Genomic DNA, 25,124 nt, shown 5'->3' with positions numbered 1-25,124 from the left:
TTAAACAAAGATAAGTTATTTCTCCTACGTGATTTCTTACCGTCATATTGCTAGGGAGGGGAATTGTCTTATGTTATATAGATTCAGGTTAAGTAACACACCACAATCACAAACAAACTCATTCCCAGGGAGCAAGCAACCCCTAGTGGACACACGGAAGTACCAGAAAGTGAGGAGCTGGAGGTACCAGAAAGTGATAAGTCGGAGTTGCAGTCGAAGGTTTGTTATACTGACGCCACAGTCCTGCAAGCCATGGAATTAAAGAACAAGAAAAATCGGCTTCTAATTAAGAAACTGGTTGGTGTTTGAGGCCGCGACTTAGCTGTTCATCTCACTTCAAATCTCATTTCTGTTTGGGTGCCATTTAAGGAAAATATGGAGCAATTCAGAGGACTGAATCTTAAAAAACAAGTCAATTAAAATGAAGGGAAAAGAACTGGTTACTAATTAAGAAAAGGGTTAGAATGAAAATCAGAAGCCTCTGAGACCAGAGTTAGAGATCCTTGGTACAGTATTTATTCATTTATTTCATTAAAAATACAGGATTCAAAGGTGCCAGAAATTGAGGAGTCAGAGTTGGAGTCAAAGGTTTTGCATACCAATTCCACAGCCCTGTAAGCCACAGAATTAAAAACGTATTTAATTAACAACAAGAATCGGCTTCTAATTAAGAAATTGGTTGGTATTTGAGGCAATGACTTAGCTGTTCACCACATTTCACATCTCATTTCAGTTTGCGTACCATTTAAGGAAAAAATGGAGCAATTCAAAGGACTGAATCTTAAAGACAATCAATTAAAATGAATAGAAAACAAGTTAATTAGTATCAAAAACTGGTCAATAATTAAGAAGAGGGGTAGAATAAAAATATTCAGTCACAGTAGCCTCTGAGTAAGGAGATACAGATCCCTGGTACAGTATATATTTATTTATTAATTTCATTACAAATAAAGGAGTTGGAGTCATTGGTACCAGAAATTGAGGCGATGGAATGAAAGGTTTTGTATATCAAATCAAGTTTTTAATATACCAATTCCACTGCCCTGCAAGCTATAAAATTAAAGAACTTGTTTAATTAACAATAGCAATCGGCTTCTAATTAAGAAACTGGTTGGTGTTTGAGGCCCCGACTTAGCCTGGCCATCTGTTGGCACACTTCACATCTCATTTCTATTTGGGTGCCATTTAAGGGGAAAAAAAAAACGGAGCAATTCAGAGAACTGAATCTTAATAAACATGTCATTTAAAATTAATAGAAAACAGGATAATTAGTATAAAAACCTGGTAACTAAATAAGGGGTAGAATGAAAACATTCAGTGCAGTAGCCCCCTGGGGCTGTAGTTACAGACCCATGGTCTCCAGTATATATTTATTTATTTATAGAGGAGTCAGAGTCGTTGGTGCCAGAAATGGAGGAGTCAAGAGTGAAAGGTTTTGTGTATCGAATCCACAGCCCTACATGACATGGAATTAAATTTAACTTATTTAATTAAAAACAAGAACGGGCTTCTAATTAAGAAACTGGTTGGGAGTGTGAGACCCCAACTTAGCTGTTCACCTGTTGGTTCACTTCACATTTCATTTCTGTTTAACTGCCATTTAAGGGGGAAAAAAGCAAGGCCATTAAAATGAAGGGAAAAGAAGCAAAAAAAAATGAGTCATGAAAATATTCAGCCATAGTAGCCCTCCAGAACCCCTGGTTTACAGTATATATTTATTAATTTCACAGCATATTTTAAAGCTTTAAGAGTCAGAATTAGAAATCTTTCAATAGTATATCATCCTGCTTTCGCAAAGCCACATTAGCCAATCTATATGTCAGTAAAGATACTGACATTTTATGAAGATATGTAAATAACAAGAATGATAACAGCCTGAAATGAGCTTAAATGATTATCTACTTGCAGACAGGGTTTGTGTCAAACTTGTTTTGTCTGTGGTCAAAAAGATAAAGTGTCTAAAAACATGTAATTTGGGCAAGCAGGAGTTCTGTTTAGGCTAATAAGATTCAATTATGTCTAGATGACAGTTGCAATAGGGTGTAGTGTTTTACACCCCCTGCTGGATTTTGTCAAAAGAAAATTGGTTTATGGATAGCTTTCTACTTCACCAAATTCTGCCATATTGGAATGACTTCAAACCGTGCACAAAAGTGCAAACGGTGACAGACATCAGTAAGCCTCCTTATTATCCCAAACAATGCAAAAAAAAAAAAAATACTCCAGTGCCTTTGCATTATTTAATACAAAAAAGTAAAGAGGCTGTTATAGTCCAAAACACACACAAAGAAGAAATAGAGAGGGGTGTTGTTAAAAAGACAAACTCAGCTATTCATTACCTATAAAGCCAACAGCTGTCCTCATATGCGAGGAGCGATGAAAACTTTTCTTCCCACCCCTATAGTTTCAGCCAGCACTAAAGCAATTTCCACATGAAGGAAAAGAATAGAACATTTTAGAAAAGCCTTTTCTAAGACACAACACAATATTATTCTTATTTAATTGTATTTTTGCAGGACTGGAAAGACTGCATACAAAAAGCACAGGATACCCAAATGATGAAGTCCTTTTTACCTAAAGAAGATATTGGCTGCACTCCATGCTGAAGCTGTCTTCATTACCCATCCCACTGCATTGACTCTGACTAAACTAAAATAGCAAGGCTTTCTACTTCATCAACAACCTCACTGCAACAAAGACATGAAAAGAAAAAAAAAATAAATCAACACAAAACCCCACCGGGGAGAGAAATTTAAGTTCAATTCTGGTCAGCTGCAAGCACAAATAATATTGTAGTTCTGACATGAAATCAACAACTCCAAGGAAGGTTATGTTTTAAAGTTGTATCCTTTCCAATCACTTCCCATCAAGCACTTGATAAACCCAATTAAAAAATTCCTATCAGATGCAAATGCACTGATAAAGCCACCAATGAAGAAATGCAAAAGATAAATAAAAAAAACTAAGCAAGCCTTCATACTTGCGCTTACCGTGGCTCTCATTGCTTTGTCTCATTCAGCTGCCGTTAGCACTGTAACAGACGTATTGTGGAGGATTTCAACAGTCACCTGGTTTGATGTTGCTCGTCTTTTTTTTTTTTTTTTTAACCATTCATTAAAAGCAGAAGATAATTAATCTTATATGTTCATCAGGAGGTGAATTCCTTGATTATCAGACAGGAAACTTGATAGCCATTCCAGAACAATTCTAGGTATCCTTCTGTGAAGCAAGTGCCTCATGTCCACATTACATGAGACGAAGAAAACCGGCTGCTCAAAGTAAGACTTATTATCACTCCGGCCATCAGTACCTACGATACCTCTGCCTTTGCTTCATATCAAATTAGCCCGTGTACAGTGCATGTCCTACTGCACATGAATTTCCTGTTGCCATAGCAACTAAATCAACAAATAGCTGCAGCAGCATCTGCAGATAGATAAAACTATCAACGTCAGTGATTTGGAAAAAGGAAAAAAAAAAGGGGAGGAAAAAAACAAGCATGATTCAGAATACCTCTGGTTAAAAATGACTGATTTTCAATTTAACCTCATTAGTTTGCAAGGGGAAGAAAGCTCATTGAATGAAATTGCTTTAGCAGGCTACCGAAAAGATAGCTGTGGCTCATTTTACTTACAAATGAACTTAAAAGGCTATAAATCATTTTGGGTCTGTCATTTAACACGTGTTGTTTACACTCAACTGTATTTAATAAACTTATTTTGTGAAATCTTCCAAAAACCATGCAGTCTAAATATGACTTGGATCACTTCATATATATACAGTATATATATATATATATATATATATACAGTATATATATATATATATATATAAACAGTATATATATATATATATATATATATATATATATATATATATACATATACATATATATATACAGTATATATATATATATATATACATACATACAGACATCCAACCTATGACTTACAAACGGGACCGCAGCTGCGACGCATGCGCTTCAGTAACTGCCGCTCCGTCATCTTCAGCCTGGGGATGCTGCAATCAGTGGCTGGAGGGAGGCTAGAGGGGGGCGATTTCGCTGCTCGCGCAGTGTAGTGTCCCTTGAGCGGCTACAGGTGGCAAGTGGTTTCACTGCACGCCCACCACACACAGCTGCCCAGTTCGTTCTTGGTGGGCGGCTGGTGATGCTGCAAGCGGTGACCAGGTTGCGGCTCAACGGAGGCCATTGAGGGTGAACGGGGCGGCAGGGGGTAGCATTGTAGTATGCCTCGGATGGCTGCCTGTTGAATGGGGGCAGTGGTGGGCGATTCACTACACGCCTTTGGCCGCACCATGTTCGTTCTTGGTGGGTGGACGCTGCAGGCAGCATACTGTAGTGGAGGTGACAAGTGAGGTGGGCTGCTGATGAACCACCCCTAGCCGCCCCCATTCATTCTCAATAGCAAGCCCGCTTGTACTGTTACATACATAGAGGAAGTTGTCTCGTCAGTACATCAGACATGCCGACGAGGGGTGCCTTCCTGCTGTGATAGCGTTTACAGGGCTGTGCAGAAGAGCTCATCTTAACCTTTTGTCTTCACCCTTCAACAATGTCTCTGAAACACAAATTTGATGCAAGCGCTGGTGATACAGTAAAGAAGAGTAAAACCATCACCATTGAAAATAAAGCAGAAATAATAAAAAGGTCAGAGAGAAGTGAAACTCCATCATTCATTGGCAGAGCACTTGGTTACAATCGGTCAACAACAGCATTTATTAAAATAATGTACCTGTTCCGACTTACATACAAATTCAACTTAAGCACAAACCTACAGTGCCTGTCTTGTATGTAACCGGGGACTGCCTGTGTGTGTGTGTATATATATATATATATATATATATATATGTACATTGTTGACATTTATATTGTGTTTCAGATAAAAATGTACTACTTTAATCAAAATAAAAACATCTTCTTATTAAATTCTAAGTGCCACCTAAAAATGACAGTTTACTTCAATTTATTTAATGCAATGCATGATATTGTATTGCTTCTACTTAAACAGCAGGTGGCAGATTAATTGGCAAAAACTGGTTCCTGCCTTAAGGTTGATAACTGCAGAATAGGTTCCAGAAACCCACCCTACCCCACCACTGTCAACTGAATAATCAATAAAATGGATTGATGTACTCAGGTCTTCATTCCCACCATTTTTCTTTTTGACATTTACTATTTTTAATGGGTGCTGATTTTTACTGCTCTGTGATGGTCAGTGTTATTTTACATACTGTGGTGTGCTGGGCTGGTAAACATCAACAAGCTAATTAAAAAAAAAAGGCTTAGTTATGGGACACACTCTGGACCCCATGGAGGACGTAGTGAAGGAGAGAATGAAAACAAAACTAAGTGCCATTACAAACAATGCTGTACATCATCTCTCTGACACGCTAACACTGGGAACTTTCAACTAACAAATTATTCAGCAGAAGTGTGTCAAGAAATGCTACGGGGAGGGTTCCTTTAAACCAACAGCAATACACCTATATTATGGGCATCACTGGGACTGAGACTACCGGCAGAAGTGTTCTTTCTTTTTAAAAAGTCTTCCGTTTCAGTCATTCTGATGTGTGTTCAGCCCATACTCTGTGTGTGTGTGTGTGTGTGTGTGTGTATATATATATATATATATATATATATATATATATACACTCACCTAAAGGATTATTAGGAACACCTGTTCAATTTCTCATTAATGCAATTATCTAATCAACCAATCACATGGCAGTTGCTTTAATGCATTTAGGGTGTGGTCCTGGTCAAGACAATCTCCTGAACTCCAAACTGAATGTCAGAATGGGAAAGAAAGGTGATTTAAGCAAATTTGAGCGTGGCATGGTTGTTGGTGCCAGACGGGCCGATCTGAGTATTTCACAATCTGCTCAGTTACTGGGATTTCCATGCACAACCATTTCTAGGGTTTACAAAGAATGGTGTGAAAAGGGAAAAACATCCAGTATGCGGCAGTCCTGTGGGCTTAAAATGCCTTGTTGATGCTAGAGGTCAGAGGAGAATGGGCCGACTGATTCAAGCTGATAGAAGAGCAACTTTGACTGAAATAACCACTCGTTACAACCGAGGTATGCAGCAAAGCATTTGTGAAGCCACAACACGCACAACCTTGAGGCGGATGGGCTACAACAGCAGAAGACCCCACCGGGTGCCACTCCACTACAAATAAGAAAAAGAGGCTACAATTTGCACAAGCTCACCAAAATTGGACAGTTGAAGACTGGAAAAATGTTGCCTGGTCTGATGAGTCTCGATTTCTGTTGAGACATTCAAATGGTGGAGTCAGAATTTGGCGTAAACAGAATGAGAACATGGATCCATCATGCCTTGTTACCACTGTGCAGGCTGGTGGTGGTGGTGTAATGGTGTGGGGGATGTTTTCTTGGCACACTTTAGGCCCCTTAGTGCCAATTGGGCATCGTTTAAATGCCACGGGCTACCTGAGCATTGTTTCTGACCATGTCCATCCCTTCATGACCACCATGTACCCATCCTCTGATGGCTACTTCCAGCAGGATAATGCACCAGGTCACAAAGCTCGAATCATTTCAAATTGGTTTCTTGAACATGACAATGAGTTCACTGTACTAAAATGGCCCCCACAGTCACCAGATCTCAACCCAATAGAGCATCTTTGGGATGTGGTGGAACGGGAGCTTCATGCCCTGGACGTGCATCCCACAAATCTCCATCAACTGCAAAATGCTATCCTATCAATATGGGCCAACATTTCTAAAGAATGCTTTCAGCACCTTGTTGAATCAATGCAACGTAGAATTAAGGCAGTTCTGAAGGCGAAAGGGGGTCAAACACCGTATTAGTATGGTGTTCCTAATAATCCTTTAGGTGAGTGTATATGTATAGTAAAGTACTCATTATTTCTTTTTATATTACAGATATTGAGTATATTTACAGTATATTTACAGTACTGATCAGGTCATATTTACTCTCCTAGATGCCTGAAATGTCCTCCATCAGAATTGTAACATTCCAAGAACCCGTCTCTGTACTGTGACAAACAGTAACACACAAATTCCAGATAACATCAATGTCCATAAATGCTTGTGTGATGAACTCCTTCACTTTGTCAACTGTGTGGGGTTTCCTTTCAAAAACCTTCTCCTTTACAATGCCCCAAAAAAAGTCCACAGTGTAGGTGCCAAGGTGTATGGACTCGCATCCCGACCACTTAAGAAGGGTGGTTCCTTACCCAGGCAAGAGGGCCATAAAGATAGAATCAGGATGTGTGCCAGCCAGGTTGAATGTAAATACCTTTCGCAGCCAGAGAAACATAATAGAAAGACTGTCTTTTGGGGCCATGTAGTCCCCGAGTAAGCCAAATGGCAGCATCCCTCAAGGTGGAGCACCCATCTGGATATCAGCAGGGCACTTTGGAAGTTGTAGTCCTGATGGACAGCCCCATCATAGTACTTGGGTGGTACCAGAGGGAGCTATGCCGAGAGGACTTGCATGTTTTAAGAAGGTTTTGCTTCCAGGGTGTAATTGTGTGGCACCAGAAGCGCTCCCAGATCTGGCATAAAAGAAACAACTCAACTTCATCCACGTTAGTTGAAATCATGAGGTAGAGAAGAAGGCTTGCCTGGAGGAAAGTAGAGAATTATTACTGGAATTTTGCTTGTGAGTACTTGTTATGGAGAAAGAACATGGAATGGGTATTTTAAGCAATAAAAGTTCACTTTATTTGAGTCAAAGGCTGTGTATGTGCACTTGTATCTTGAGGCTGAGACACCCCACGATGGCCACAACAGGCAAGTATGAATAAATACCGTATACCTAACTTTTGGCACACACTGTATATATTTATTAATTTATTTAAAGACCTTTTGTAAAAAGCCATATTTTCCCCTGGGAACAAATCAAGTTCTATGTAACTCAGAACTTCCTTAGTATATTATAGTGTTCTTGAACAACTAAAGCAGTAAAAGTGACTAATTACTTCCACTCTCTCAGAAACAACATCCTCAATCATTCTATACTATATTAATAATATATTAATAACGGCAACTCAGAATGCATAATTGGTCTTTTCTCATTTCCTTTGTATTTTCTTCATTATGTGGCACATGACATGCTATATAAGGCAAATGCCACTTGCTGAGGGTCTGGAATGACTTCAAGTGAATTTGGATATGATCTATCTCCTCCTATATTCCTTGCCAGTATCTTGCTTCGTCTTAGATGACGACTTGGTATGGAAGCCCTGAACTGCACATGCCACATAACAAATGCACAGATGGTTCTCTTTCAAATCAAATGCCTGACCACTCTAAATTTGTAGATTAAACATAACCTGATCCAAATGTGCCCCTCAGGCTTTTGGTGTCGCAGTGAGGACCTGCTCACAGACGACACATAAAACACTTGAGTCTGTCTGTCCATCCCTACTTCCATCCATCCCTACATTTGCTGCCACAAATCCAGGTCCCAGTCACAGGGGCAGCACCCTGAGCAAACATGCCCAGATGGCCCTTTTCCCTGCCACCTAATCCAACTCTTCTAAAAGTATCCAGGAGGCATCTTAACCAGATCTCTAAAGCACATCAGCTAACTCCTTTCGATGCGAAGGAGCAGCAGCTCTAGATTAAGCACCACCTGAAATGTCTGTGCTCCTTACCCTCTCTCTAAAGCCAAGCCCAGATACCCTGCGAAGGAAGCTAATTTCTGTCACTTGTATCCATGATCAAGTTCTTTCAGTCACTATCCAAAGGCCCTGGCCGTAGGTGTTGGCAGGAAGGTAGACTGACCGGTAAATCGAAAGCTTTGCCTTTTGGCTCAGCTCTTTTTTTATAATGATTGACCAGTAAAACCTCTGCATAACTGAGGATGCTGCTCCCATCAGCCTTTCTGTATATTTCCCACTCCTTTCTTCTGTCACTTCTGAACAAGTTCCTGATATATCTAAACTCCTCTTGACTTCTACCGGCCACACCTGCTAACACAGAGTGTTTACTGATTTTGTGACCTTAGTACCAACATGTCAGTGACAACGGCATTGCCTCTTTCAGTTGAAGACTTTGATAATGAATGTGATGTAGTGTTATCAGTTCTGTTCAGTTCAGATTAACTAAAACCCCTATTTGAATGCTTGACCCGAAAAGCAGCATACTGCCACTCTCTGGAAGCCTCAATCTCACTCTGTAAGTTTTTATGATATAATACGAAAAAGGTAGACAGCATAGCAGTTCATGATTTCAATTAAAGATTATGTATATAAACTCATCTGAAATGAAATCAAAATTTTTTCAAATTACTTGGAGGTATTAGTATATAAATTGCAGCACAGAATGTAAGCAGCAAGACATGAGCGAACAGCACGGTACTAGAAACACGGTAGACCCAACAATGTATGTAAATGTGACAAAAGTCAGTTTTCTTTCCTTGACATTTCCAAGACAGTTCCAGAGATGAAGCTGGAAGGACTTATTGGACTAAAGTATCAACCTGCAACACTACATAATGTAGGGTGAAGTTCTCTTTACTCCAGTCTGCTGCAAATGCAGTCTCAGGCATAATTATCTGTACTGTACTTATGCATTGGCCTCCTGTAAAATTTCAATGCCCAAGCTGACCCTGCAATGACCGAACATTGCTGTACTTTAAATCACAAAAACATACACTGACAGTACAAAATTTGACCACATCTATGAACAAAGAACAAGAACATTGAAAATAGTGACTAAGCAGATGCTGTATCATACTCTGTCTCAACCTTACTGATGACTGCCAAGCACTTGCCCATGTCAAAATAGATTTCTTTATTTCTAAGTGAAAAAAAATCAGTCGCTTGTTGCAAGTCAAGTTGAAAGGAAAAATTATTGGGTATTACATGCTTGCTAATATCTGTAGATTGCCATTATGTTTACACCGTCATAACCTGAAACCCACCCAAATATTACAGACACAGAAGGATGGCATGATACCAACCAGAATTTTCACATTTGACACCAATACCAGTGAAAACTTATGATACTTGATTCTTTTCAATACAGCGATAAAAACATAAATCTCATTTAATGAGTTTTATTGAAGTACTTCCATTTATTGAAGTGAACAATACTGTGGATTTTTTCTTTATTAGAGTACTAGCAAAATACCAGCCAGCAGCGGAGAAGTAGTGTGTTAAAGAAGCAATGAAAAGAAAAGGAAACATTTTGAAAATAACGTAACATGATTGTCAATGTAATTGTTTTGTCACTGTTGTGAGTGATGAGTGTTGTTGTCATATATATATATATATATATATATATATTTACACACACACATAAACATATATATATATACATATCTATACATATACACATATATACATACATATATATCTACATATATACACACACACATAAATCCATACATACACACAAATACATATATATACATACATACACACACACATATATAAACATATATACATATACATACATATCTACATATATACACACACAGCTATTTCGGATCAGTGCAATACGCTGCATTTGTTAAAACGGATGACTCCGCTCTTACGTGCAAGTCTGCGTGGATATTATGAACTATCGATTTGTTCAAGTTCTATTTAAATTTTAAATAGAAGGAATTTTTATTTAGGTCGACAGAAATATCTTTGGTAGGAATGGTAAAAACAGACAGGAATATTATTCGTGAATAAATCAACTCAAACCTTAAACAACTTATAATATTTTGCTCTCCATAAAAATATATCCTGTCTAAATTATACAAGTTAGAAATAAAGTAAACGTTAAAAGAACAAACATTCAAATTTCTTTACTCTTATGTAATTTTATATAAAAAATAAACTTAGATTTTAAATATCCCAAAAGATTTTGCTCTCCATAAAAATATATCCTGTCAAAATTATACAAATTCAAATATGAACATGCTGCATAACAAAACCTGGAAATATAAATAAAATGTGTTCCTTTCAGCAATAACAAATCAAATCATTCAGTTGTCTTTGCTCATATGTCATTTTAGAGCTGGACGCCTGGCATCTTTTTGGCCACAAGTTCGTTTCTGTTTGGTGTGAGGTTCTGTGTTGTGGAGATTCTCAGGATGGATTGCAGGTGCTCATCAGTGAGGCGACTCCTGTGTGCTGTTTTGTTAGTCTTTATCACTGAGAAGAGCTTCTCACACAGATATGTGCTACCAAACATGCACAAGGTTCGAGCCGCATGTAGACGGACTTTTTGTTCTTCAAAGTCACCAAAGCGCCGTGCAAACTCAGTGCGCAGTGCGCCAGTTTATCAGCAAAGTGCGATTTGGGAACACCGTAGTGACGACTTGGTTTAACATTACTTGGCAACAGGGAAAGTGGGGCAAGGTGCACTGGTGCATTTGTGTCTCCCATAAAAGCAGCTTCACTTGAAATCACTTTGTGATTGTGCACGGGTTAAAACGTCCGCTGAAGTGTCAGATTCTTATTTAATTATGCTGCTTTCTGTATCTTCTGCATTGCATTCAGGTTACCCTGATGTTTTATCTCATAGTGCCGCCTTAGATTAAATTCTGTAATTACAGCCACATTAGCTCCACAAATGAGACACACGGGTTCAGTAAACATATACTCAGCCTCCCATCGGTTTTTAAAGGCTCTATTTTCAGAATCAACTTTTCTCTTCAGCATCGTGTGAGCTAGCTTCGCAATAACTTGTTCGGCAAGGCGGCTGAAGCGCTGCATTATGGGATCTGTAGTTTATTGTGTTACCAGCGCTTCATATACCCGGCTTTAATAACAATAATACAGTATATAAAATGATCTCGGGCCGGATATAATTACACGCCGGATGTGGCCCGCGCCCTTGAGTTTGACACATATGGACTAAATAGAACTTGAAAAGATATATTTTTTCAAATGTGATCGCAATTCAGATAGAGTTGACGCCAAGACTACAGCCTGCATCCTCCCTCGCTGTTACTTTTTACCGCTCATCTAATGAATACACTGAGTATGGCTTTACCAAAACAATCATTGTTGGTGAATAAAGTATCCATTATTCGAGTATGTAGATCGTGATATATATATATATATATATATATATATACCCGCATCGCAGCGAGAAGTAGTGTGTTAAAAAGCTAGAAAAGAAAAGGGAACATTTTAAAAATAACGTAACATGACTGTCAATATACAGTATTTGTTTTGTGAGTGTTACTGAGTGTTGCTGTCATCAAGGATTTGATTATCATTATTTCTTTCAATCAGGTTGTATTTGTAGGATGTGTTGTGTTCAAGTTACATTCCGTGTTTGTCAATCGCTGTAAAGATGACAGGTTTCATTCATCGATTCGCTTCTTACTGCATCAATAAACAGCTCGCCTTCTTCTTTATCTGAGACCTGACACACTGCATGCACACGGTTTTTTTTTACACTGTCTTCCTTTAGCGGACATTGACTTTTTCCACCGTGTGCTTTGTTTCCGCAGTAGCTGGATTTATGAATATGCTTATCAGACGCTTCATATTTTTGCTGCCTTTTCAATTGTGTAATTCGGTTTTGTTCAGCTTTTGGAACTGTTGCTTTTATCTGTGCACTGCGCCAGTTCACGGAGCCGCCGTGTACATGCATCGGGTTCCCAGCTGTGCTGGTGCCATCTCGCTATGTCCATGGCTGTATTTAATGTTACCTTAGTCCTGGCACTTAAAACTTTCTCTCGCAGTTTCGCTGAGTTTGTGTCAAACACCACCCTGACCATCTCATCTTCCTCTCCATAAGCACAGTCCTTCACCCGTGAATATTTAGTGGAGTTTGCTATTGATTGCCGCTGACGGACGGCCTTATATGGGCAGGCACTAAATTACAAACGCCAGCGCAGCCTGTCTATGAACTTAATTTAAAGTGTAGGTTTACATCGTGCTTTGTTTCCAAGTAGCAGAACTCATGAATATGGTTGTATATGTCACTCGCCGCTTCTTATTGTTTCGCTGCCTTCTCAATTATATAATGCATGTTTTCTTCAGCGCTTTTTGAGGTCTTCCTGGTTTTCTATGTACGCGTGATTACGGGAGGCGGATGATGTCACACTAAACTCCCGCCCCACGGCTTGAAGCTCATCTCCATTACAGTAAATGGAGAAAACAGCTTCCAGTTATGACCATTACGCGTAGAATTTCGATATAAAACCTGCCCAACTTTTGTAAGGAAGCTGTAAGGAATGAACCTGCCAAATTTCAGCCTTCCACCCACACGGAAGTTGGAGAATTAGTGATGAGTCAGTGAGTCAGTGAGTGAGTGAGTGAGGGCTTTGCCTTTTATTAGTATAGATAAAATATATAAATACTTGCAGTAACAACTGCTTTAAAACACTGGTATATCTATCAAGCAGTTAGCCAGCTATCACTTACAGTAAGCAAACTAGCAACAGCATTCATAAATATCAAAATACAATGCAGGGCTTAAACTCAGGGACCCAAAACTCGCAGTATAACAACGAAGAGTTTATAATCTTGGGAGAATTTCAGGATAGGATTTATAAAGAACTAGACATTAAGCCCGTTACAATAACAGGCGCTAGAACAGTAGTGCATAAACATTAGTAGGAACAGTCTATATTATAGTGGTGTGAAAAACTATTTGCCCCCTTCCAGATTTCTTATTCTTTTGCATGTTTGTCACACAAAATGTTTCTGATCATCAAACACATTTAACACAAGTAAACACAAAATGCAGTTTGTAAATGATGGTTTTTATTATTTAGGGAGAAAAAAAATCCAAACCTACATGGCCCTGTTTGAAAAAGTAATTGCCCCCTTGTTAAAAATAACCTAACTGTGTTGTATCACACCTGAGTTCAATTTCCGTAGCCACCCCCAGGCCTGATTACTGCCACAAGTGTTTCAATCAAGAAATCACTTAAATAGGAGCTGCCTGACACAGAGAAGTAGACCAAAAGCACCTCAAAAGCTAGACATCATGCCAAGATCCAAAGAAATTCAGGAACAAATGAGAACAGAAGTAATTGAGATCTATCAGTCTGGTAAAGGTTATAAAGCCATTTCTAAAGCTTTGGGACTCCAGCGAACCACAGTGAGAGCCATTATCCACAAATGGCAAAAACATGGAACAGTGGTAAACCTTCCCAGGAGTGGCCGGCCGACCAAAATTACCCCAAGAGCGCAGAGACTACTCATCCGAGAGGTCACAAAAGACCCCAGGACTACGTCTAAAGAACTGCAGGCCTCACTTGCCTCAATTAAGGTCAGTGTTCACGACTCCACCATAAGAAAGAGACTGGGCAAAACGGCCTGCATGGCAGATTTCCAAGACGCAAACCACTGTTAAGCAAAAAGAACATTAGGGCTCGTCTCAATTTTGCTAAGAAACATCTCAATGATTGCCAAGACTTTTGGAAAATACCTTGTGGACTGATGAGACAAAAGTTGAACTTTTGGAAGGCAAATGTCCCGTTACATCTGGCGTAAAAGGAACACAGCATTTCAGAAAAAGAACATCATACCAACAGTAAAATATGGTGGTGGTAGTGTGATGGTCTGGGGTTGTTTTGCTGCTTCAGGACCTGGAAGGGTTGCTGTGATAGATGGAACCATGAATTCTATTGTCTACCAAAAAATCCTGAAGGAGAATGTCCGGCCATTTGTTCGTCAACTCAAGCTGAAGCGATCTTGGGTGCTGCAACAGGGCAATGACCCAAAACACACCAGCAAATCCACCTCTGAATGGCTGAAGAAAAACAAAATGAAGACTTTGGAGTGGCCTAGTCAAAGTCCTGACCTGAATCCAATTGAGATGCTATGGCATGACCTTAAAAAGGCGGTTCATGCTAGAAAACCCTCAAATAAAGCTGAATTACAACAATTCTGCAAAGATGAGTGGGCCAAAATTCCTCCAGAGCTGTAAAAGACTCATTGCAAGTTATCAAACGCTTGATTGCAGTTATTGCTGCTAAGGGTGGCTCAACCAGTTATTAGGTTCAGGGGGCAATTACTTTTTCACACAGGGCCATGTAGGTTTGGATTTTTTCTCCCTAAATAATAAAACCATCATTTAAAAACTGCATTTTGTGTTTACTTGTGTTATATTTGACTAATGGTTAAATGTGTTTGATGATCAGAAACATTTTGTGTGACAAACATGCAAAAGAATAAGAAATCAGGAACGGGGCAAATAGTTTTTCACACCACTGTAAATGGCAAGGACCTTGACCTCATTCTGTTTTTTGTCTTAATTTTTTTTGTCAAAAATATTTTTGCAAGAAGCCTAAAGTAAAATAATAATAAAAATAAAATAGAAACGTATGACAATACAGTAAGTATAATTAATATTGCCTTAGTGTAAACCTTGGTAACAATCTGTAATACACAATATCTGAAGAAGATATTTAGGTAAAATTTTCAATTTTTTTACCTCATGAAATTTTTCTGTACAATTTAATTATAGACAACAGTTCTTGTAAATATTCTGTCTGAGTTTGGCAACAGTTTGCCTTGTTCAGGAATCTCTACAACCTTGACAACAAAATCTGGAAAACTTCTAACTCTTGATAATGCAACATAAAACTGACTATGGATAAATACTGGTTCTGGCAAGTAAATGCCAACTTTTTGTAAGTTTTGCTCTTCTGAGTCTTTCTCTTTTAGCGTTTTTCTGACACTCATTTTCTTTTTCTTCAATCAATCTATTTGTTCATATTTTGTTTTTTTGTCTTTCAGCCTTTCTTTTGTTGATGTTTACTTGTTGAGCTGACTGTTCTTCCAGGAGATGTTACTTGTACAGGATTTGATTGTCTCTGTCTTTTGTCCTACTTGACGTGTCCTTTTTTTTTTTTTGGGTGGCATGTTGTTAGTAGATATGTCCGTAATATTTTCACTTACAGTAATACTGGCTTGTATGTGGCTGTAATATGTGTCAGTGTATTGTGTCCCTTTAAATTTCTCTCGCAGTAATACTGGTTTGTATTTCCGTAAAATGCCTGTAATTTTCTCTAACAGTAATACTGGCTTTAATTTTCTGTCACAACAGTGGGCAATCAGCAGAGTGTCCCCAGCAACTGATGTAATGTGTGGAGTGCAGTTGATAATCGTAACTGTGTCGTCTCCCCAGCAAGTTACTGTGCAGTTCCCCAGAAAGTATTTTAATCTGTGCTGGCGTGTAGCTGATTATTGTATGTGTGGCGTCTCCACAGCAACGGATTTTATGTGCGCAGCCGCGACTACCTAATCAGCACTCTCCCAGCAATTATGTCTTTTATTTGCTTATCATGCGCTGCCGCGGCAAGGCCATTCACTGTGTGCCCAGCTTCGAGTGTGTGTGCGACCAAGGTGCTGTGCGCATGGGCGGTGCATGGTGTGATGTGCGTCGCACACGGACACCTGGATGCACACAGGGCTTTTATTAAAGAGGATCATGCGCTGCCGCGGCAAGGCCATTCACTGTGTGCCCAGCTTCCAGTGTGTGTGCTTTATTTGCTTATTATGCGCTGCCGCGGATAGGCCATTCACTGTGTTTCCAGCTTCGAGTGTGTGTGCGACCAAGGTGCCATGCGCATGGGCGGGGCACGGTGCAATGAAGAAGACACACACACGGACACCTGGACGCACACAGGGCTTTTATTAAAGAGGATGATATGCCACTAACCACCTTGGCATGTGCACAAATTATTTAGTTGTATTCTGAGACATTTTCTGTTCAGTAACTGAACTGCTCAAAATCCATACTTAGTATAAAAATTCAAATAGTGCCTTTCATAATGTTTGGGACAAAGACAGGTTTTTCATTGATTTACCCTCTGCTCCACAGTTTAAAAATTACAAATCAAGCAATTCAGACACATGATTAAAGTCTACATTACAGACTTTTATTTAAGGGCATTCACATATAATTCAGTCACACCATGTAGAAATAACAACACTTTTCCAACATAGTCCCCCCATTTCAGGGCACCATAATGTTTGTGACGCAGCAATTTTACATCTATTAAAGCCGTCATATTTAGTTCTTTGTCGTATATCCATTGCATGGAATGACTGTTTGAAGTCTGCGATTCATAGACATCATCTGAGGATCTTATCTGGTTGCTCTGCCAAGCCTCTAATGCAGTCATCTATATCTATCTCTGTACCGTGGAACCTCAGGTCACGAACGTCTCGGACCACGTACAAAGCGGGTTACAACCAAGAAGTTCTCCAAACTTTTTCATCTGTTCACAACCACACACTCGGGTAACGAACAAGCCAGTTTCCCTTCCGGTTTGTACATGCCAATGATTTCCGCACGTGTTCAGTCTCTCCCTGTGCATTCCCTGTGCAGCAAGCGAGCGAGAGAACGTGAGAGAGAGAGAGTGTGAGAGCGAGCAAGAAAACAAGAGAGAGAGAGCGCAAGGAGGCAGTTAAAGAAGGCAGAAAAGCCGAGAAGGCAGTTAAAGAATGAACCAGGCTTGTTTTTAAAGAGACTGCTTCGAGTATTCTATTGGATTTTAGCCTCCACTTCACTTCTGTTTTTATGGGATCATTTATTTATTGAAGGACTCTGAAAGCACTGCACTTTAATTTGGACTTTGTTTTTGATTGTTCTTTTGTTCATTTTAATAAAAGCACTTGGCACTTTTTGCACCATCCAATTGCTCCACTGTAGTGCCTCACTGTCATGCTCATCAGTAACATTACCGACGGTGACGGGTTTAAGGGCTCCCGGAAGTGAGATGGGAGCATGCAGCGAACCTGCATCTTCACAGACTTTACCTCAAAACTGTAATCTCCTCTCCACCCAGTTCCTCCTCACTTCCTTAATGCCAGAACCTGACTCATGCGAGGTTAGTTTGGTTAGTTTTCTTGGCTGTTTATGGTTAGTTTTTGTATAAATTACGGATTTTTCAAATTTTCATTTTTTTTTCCCTGTGCTTAAAACTCATTAAAAAAGTGTTTACAGAGAATGGTTTGTAAGGCTATAGCATGAACTCTTGCAATGTTAGTTTTCTCTGTTCAAGGTTTTCTCAGTGTTATTCAATGTTTTTACATTTAGTTTACCATTACACTGTGCATTCTATGGTATAATTAATATTTTTGTGATTTAAAATCTTTAAAAAAATATATATTTACATATAGCTCGTACAGTCCAGAACGGATTAATTGCATTTACATACAATCCTATGGGGGAAATTACTTCGGGTCAAGACCAAATTGGGTTCCAATCAGAGTTTTGGAACGAATTACGGTTGTGACCCGAGGTTCCACTGTATATAGATACAGGTAAAATTCAGTTACAATGAACTGCCAGGAACCTAAAAAATATTTTGTTGTAATGAGATTCTGTATTTGTTACTATAGGGCTTTCTTTAACTTGTGTCCAGGCATTTGCATTCATTTCAATAGCTTCTTTCGTGTTAATTTTAATCTCCTTTTGTCTACAAGTTATGCTGACAAGAATTTTTCTCAGCAATTCCTTGCGATAATACACTTTCTGGGTGCGAATGATACCCAAAACCAATGGCTGAAGCACTGCCGTGCAATTGGGTGGGAGGAAATCGAGACGAACATTATCTAAATGTGGAAGCATGTTGTGGGCAGCACAGTTATCAATCAGAAGCCAAATCATCCTTTTCTTTTTCTTCATATTGTGAGGTTTCTGAACTCCTTTGGGACCCACCTCCCCCCAACGGGAGGACATGCTGAAGTGCGTCCCGAAGCGCGATTGCCACGTCTGTGGAAGACTATCAATTGCCAGGGCAGGGCAACAGCAGGCTCACAGCGCTGCAGCAAAGAGCCACAGAAGCAAATCCTAAAAGATTGGGGTTGCGCTATAGGTCCCTGTCTTGCACCCCAAAACATGAGGCTTAATCTCAGTACTTTACCAAAAACCAGCTTTATTCAGCTTGAAACAGAAACAGCACAGTTATTTATTGTAGCAAGAACTACCACTCTCCTATACAGAAACACAGCAGTCAGGGTTGTGGCACTCTACCTAAAACAGTAATGTATAATTAAGCTAAAATATTTTATAAATAGGGTTCAAAATAATAAAGTCAAAGACTAATATACATTGAAGCATTGATATCTTGTTTGCATAACTACTGCAAGTGTGTTATTCTTAGTAATTTACATTTTACAAAATGTCTCATTTAACAGTTTACCACATTTATAACACTGATGTGTCATACTGTTTACCATTTTGATTTTAAGATGCAGCTCACCCAGTGTACCAAACAGTGTATTTTAATTTTTACTAACACTTTTCTCTTGAAACACATGTCAATAAAACTGTGCAACTCAAAAGTAAACACATGAATCATTTATGGACTGAATGACTTTGCTTCATATTCAACATAGACAGCTTAAAAAAAAAAAAACACTGGATGGTTTCTAACAAAATGGATTTAATGAAACTTCAAACTAGGTTTTCTTTTGAAACATTTCAAAGCCTGTATTATTATTCCTCTCCTCCCACCTGATGTGATACCATGTCCTAGATTTGGGGCCAAGGGATGAAGTGACATCCAGGAAATCAAAAAAAGACTTGAAGTCATTAATCTCCTTAGATATTCTTAGAACAAAGAGAATTGGACTTACTGATGTTAGCTTGATATGTGCTGCTGTTCATACATTGTATTTAATTTAACATTTTCAACCTTGGTTAATCCAATTCAGGGTTAGAGCTAGAAGAAATCTCATCTTGATGGGAGGTGAAAATGTGTCTAATTTCCAAATTTGTGCCAAGGTGTTTAATCTTTGTTCAACTGTGTATCTTGATTCAGTCCTGCAGAGGTGTAACGTGTACAATCCTCACTTTTACCAGGAGTGTAATCCTAGGAGTTATGATGTCGTATCCTGGATGTGAAGTAGGTATAACATGCCTTTATCCTCCAAATGTTTCAAACTGTCCCCCTTAACATGATAGAAAAGGTGGTAATAAAGTTCTTGTTCACCTAGTTGTGAAAGTTCTGCAGTTTCATCTCCTCCATCTTATATGCTTGAAGCTAGAAGGCTGAGTAGATTGTAATCCAGCAGTATTCATTTCATGTCAATATCCCAGATCAGCATCTTCTCTGATGTGCCTGTGGCCATCTGAAGCTAGGCTTTTCTAGATGACACACTTATAGGACAGGCATAGTGACAATACCAGCAGCCACACCACATGCACTTCAAAACATAATTCATATAGAGTTTAGCAGTAATTATCATTGTTTGATTGGTGAAACAAAGCAAAGTTAAGCTCAATGACCAAAAATTTCAACAAATAGCCATAAACTGAATAAGAATGTTTAGTCTGAGATCAGGCCCCAGAGATGGCAGTTCAAGATGGATAATGTCCATGGATTAAGCTGACAAAAATTACTGACAACTTGAATATTCTGAAGCATCAGGCATCATGTTATTTATATATTTAATTTTTGCAATTTGTATAAAAAATGTGACTGATTTAAAGAGAGCAGTCTTTTTTGAGAACTAACATTTTTTTTAAATACCTGATCATACGCAACAAAAAATGGCCAGTATAGCGAAAAACGCATAAATCCATTCTGACAGTTTTCATGGATTCTGGTAGAGTCTATTTATATACAATTTTCAGAATGAAAATTGTTTTTAACAAACTCCGAATGTATTATTACTAAAGCACAGAGGCACACCTCCTATCTATTAAAACATTCTTCTTCTTAAAAAACATTCTAGAGCAAGTACTGATGTCTCTTACAGCTTCACTCACTCAGTTGTGTCATCAAGCAAATACAGCACAAGACGCAGTTTTCCCCTGTCCTCTCTTACCATTTTTATCTACCGTATATACTCGTGGATAAGTCAGGAGTTGATTTTAACGTATAATTTCTAGTCATATAAGTCTGTTGTGATGTGAGATTTTGCATACAAGTTGATAAATATTTTGTATGTCTTTATTTGTAATTTAGGCAAAGCATTAGTGTTACATTAGTGAGAAGCATTCATGTTTACCCCTGCTTTTTAGGAATGGGTCTCTCTGAATTTTATGACAGAGTTGGGGGGAGGTTAGTGCCTTAAACAAGTTTGGCTAATGTTTCTCTGAAGTCTCTCAGTCAACCCCCATAGCAAAGTCAGGCTGCCTAACTGGCAAACTTTAGCTAAACAAATGGTTTTGGGGGGCGGCAGGTGTGAAGATGTAATATTCCCCCATTGGTCTGAGGTATGGCTGTTTGGAACTGGCTTGTATCAGAAGTCTTTAAGTACCACGGCGTCTTATTGGCTGTAGGGGTTGGACAGAACATCTATAAATTTGCTTGCTTTACTCAATCTCTCTCTCTTACCAAACATTACCATCACACACCATGAACTGAAAAGGACAACACAATGAAAAGCGCAGCTTGGCAGCCATATTGAGACAGGCTGTTCTGAAGAAAGCTGACCACAAAAAGATACCTTATCTAGAGACATTTTAAGTAACTAAAAAAATCTGTGTGCCACATGAAACTACACATCACCATGTATCAGGTTGTATGGTTGCCAATATTCAAATGTACTTTACATACTGTTATTATTTATGAATATTATCAAAAATATGTTATTTAAATTGTAACTTAACTCCTGCTTGTCTTTTACTACAGCTAATTGCCTGAGGTTATAGATGTAGAAGGGAAGGTGGGGAGAAGTTATATACTATAATACCTTATAAACAGTGGTAAGTCTGGGAGATTTGAGGCATTCTGACAAAGGCTACATATTAATAATACAAAAGGAGAAAGTAGAGCAATATAATACTCTACCAAGACAAAACAAAGTCGAATGCAGAAAACACGCACTATTGGTCCAAGAGATTATGATATGCTATCGCTCAACTGAGAGAGTAACCACGGAGCACACTGCCTTTTGTTGCATGTGGGTGTGGCAATGCGCTGTATTAGTGTGTGCTCCTAACCCCCTCTCTTTCTATTGTGCCTACATGTGATCACACGGTAATACCCAAACTATTCTGAAGCGATGTTTGCACTGTTTGTGTTTTATGTATCTCACACCCTCATACATCTTTATCATAAGAGCATCCCTTATATATGATGAAGGGTTCGATCAGAAGAAAAAATGAATCTGGTTTTAAATTAAACGTCGTTGAAGTAGCAAAAGAAATTGGTAACTGTGCTGCTGCAACAAACTTCGATGCACCTGAGAAACTGATGCGAGATTGGAGGAGGCAAGAAGAAAAAATAATGTAAGCGTCGCATTTTTGAATGGGTGCATAAGTCAGGGTCTAATTTTATGATAGATTTATCGGGTTTCAAGACCTGAGTTATAAATGAGTATATACGGTCTGAACTATACATTACTCTGAGTAAGATTCTTTAAAGGGATAGGCTTACTTATTAGCCACATTCACATACAAATCCATACACAAAGACATTACCTTTAAGATATTAATACACCAACATAAAATTGCACTGCCCATTTCCATTTGTGAGCACAGATTTGCATATTTACTGATAAATCAAGTTTTATGTTTAAAAGTGTTCACAAGATTTTTTTTTTCCCACTAGTTTTTAGCATATCGGTAAATGTTTTTTTGTCTAAGTCAATACCTAAAGAACTCTATCCAGTATTCTGGGGCCAACATATCTTATCAGCTTCCTAAACAAATCAATAAACAGTCTGTGCTTGAACAGTGTAAATAAACATTCCACTATCAAGCTTGGTTTATAATGCATAAAAGTTTCATATTACACATGAATTGATAATAATCCTATATAACAGTAAGTCCCATTTACAGGGTAATGCAATTGAAAATTTTTGCCCACACATTGATACTCTGAGCTGTCCCTCATTTTCCAAAAATTGCCTATGTTGCCTAATAAACATAAAGGTCAGCAGCTAAATTTGAAAGGACCTGTTTTTGAAACAACAAAGAACTGTTCGCAAATGGGTATTTGTGACTGTGTGGGCTGGCTCCTTCCTCTTTACATTTTGGGAGCCTCTTCAACCTGACACAATCAACAGTCATGACTGGGATGAGCTAAGCAGATGAGGACAAACACACCAAGCAAGGGGATGGTGAAAAGTGCAAGTGCTTTTATTAAAAAGAAGTCAAACCAAAACAAGTGAAAAGTGCAGTGCTTCAAACAGACCATTACTAAATAAATAATCCCTAAAAAGAACATGACTTTGTGGAGGTTAAAATCAGAATAAATAAGTCCCTTAAAAACGAGGTTAAAATTCAGGCAAACTGTCCTTTCTAAAAAGCATGGTGCATCCTTTTTTCTCACTGGCAGCTCCCCTGCTTAACTCATATAGGCCTTGCAGCTGAGGAGTCACCCTACCGACATTTGCAGCTGACCTTCCACAGGTGTGGGTCCCTACTGTCTCGTGGCTACGGTAAAGATCCCTCTCAAGACCTAGGCTTCCCGATCTTCTGTAGCGAGTTGTCCAAACTTTTTGGTCACTCCCACTCCTCATTACTGCTCAGCCAAAGCGACCCATTTCAACCGCCCCCCCTCAAAACACCCCACTGAGTGTTGGCCACTCCTCTTCAGGGGCTCATTTCCCATTTGCTTGCCTTCTATCTCTCAAGCTCGCTCACACTGGCTCCTTTCGCCTCCTGCCTCCTGCCTCCTTCTCTCTTTCCCTTTACCATCCATTCTCTTCTTGTGTTTTTTCTTTCACCCTCACACCTGCGCTTCCCTTTTAAAAATAGGCACATGGCACAGAAGCAGCAACAAGTAGCTCCCAGCATGAATTAGGGTTGCGGGCGATTCTGCACCTGTGCACTAATTGTAGGGCCGTCTGCTCCCACATTATGCAAGGGAACCACTCTTGCCATGCTACCATGCACCCACCTGAAGACACAAGTCTGCCGATTATTTATTTAAAATGCCACTCAGCCACGGACCTCAGTTTACCACAATATTGTCAGGGAGTACTTTAACACTCTGAATGTAAGGTACAAGTTAAGTCGTATTTCAATGAGACTGTCACAGTGCAACATTCGACATAACTAGCATCTCGGTTCACATCCTCTACAGACACAGCCAGGTTGCTGGTGAGCTTTGCTGCCACTTCTTAATTGTCTAATACAGTGATCCCTCACTATATCGCGCTTTGACTTTCGCATCTTCACTCGATCGCCGATTTTATATGTAAGCATATCTAAATATATATCACAGATTTTTCACTGGTTCGCGGATTTCTGTGGGCAATGGGTCTTTTAATTTACAGTACATGCTTCCTCAGTTGGTTTGCCCAATTGATTTCCTACAAGAGACGTTATTGGCGGATGGCTGAAAAGCTACCCAATCAGAGCACGTACTATGTATTAAATAAAACTCCTCGATGATGATATACGATATGCTTCCCGCGCGGTGCTTCGCATACTTAAAAGCTCTAACAGCACCTGTTGATTTTTGATTGTTTTCTTTTCTCTCTCTCTCTGACATTCTCTGCTCCTGACGGAGGGGGTGTGAGCAGAGGGGCTGTTCGCACACTGGCCTAGAGGATACGGACGCTCCTCTAAAAAATGCTGAAAGTCTACCTTCACATTGCTCCCATACTTGCGACTGCTTTGTCGGGCGGTGCTTTGCATACTTAAAAGCACCTATTGATTTTTGATTGTTTGCTTTTCTCTCTCTCTGACATTCTCTGCTCCTGACGAGCACTCCTTTGAAGAGGAAAATATGTTTGCATTCTTTTAATTGTGAGATGGAACTGTCATCTCTGTCTTGTCATGGAGCACAGTTCAAACTTTTGAAAAAGAGAAAAATGTTTGTTTGCAGTGTTTTAAAGTCCCTGTCTCTACAACCTCCTGTGTTTCTGTGCAAATATATGACCCAAGTGTGACAATATACAAAAAACAATATAAACATATAGTTTTTACTTTGCGGATTTTCAAACTAAAATAATTAGCAGTTTCTTTACAACGTTTGACAGTTATTGTACATAACAAAAATGTTGTTTTCTAAAACGTATTTATTTTTTAATGGATTTTGATAGAGTTTAATATTTATTATATATGCACAGATGTATACAACAGCATCCTGGTAATAAAAGTTCCATTGGTCAATTTAAGTATGGCACAAAAAGTAACTGGAGCAAGTGAATAATTGAAGATTAAGAGAAGATATGACTGAAGTGTTTTAAATTATGATGGGAATTAGTGCAGTGGATTGAGACTGTTAATTT

The 25,124-nt window shown here is 38.9% G+C and overlaps 1 protein-coding gene across 2 annotated transcripts in view; it reads right to left on the bottom strand.

Moving 5' to 3' along the window:
- fndc3a (fibronectin type III domain containing 3A) overlaps positions 1–25,124 on the bottom strand; it is a 378,322-nt gene that overhangs the window by 235,106 nt on the left and 118,092 nt on the right. Inside the window, exon 1 of one of the 2 annotated variants that reach the window (XM_039745858.1) lies at positions 2,991–3,299. The exons of the other annotated variant lie outside the window; for it this stretch is intronic. Coding sequence (XP_039601792.1) covers positions 2,991–3,002 — 12 coding nt within the window. The 5' untranslated portion in view covers positions 3,003–3,299. Of the gene's footprint in view, positions 1–2,990; positions 3,300–25,124 lie in introns of those variants that run through there. 2 annotated transcript variants of the gene reach the window in all.

This window comes from Polypterus senegalus, chromosome 2, assembly GCF_016835505.1.
Source record: "Polypterus senegalus isolate Bchr_013 chromosome 2, ASM1683550v1, whole genome shotgun sequence".
NCBI lineage: Eukaryota > Metazoa > Chordata > Cladistia > Polypteriformes > Polypteridae > Polypterus > Polypterus senegalus.
The sequence above is the reverse complement of the archived record's forward strand: the minus strand, read 5'-3'. Positions and strand labels throughout refer to the sequence as shown.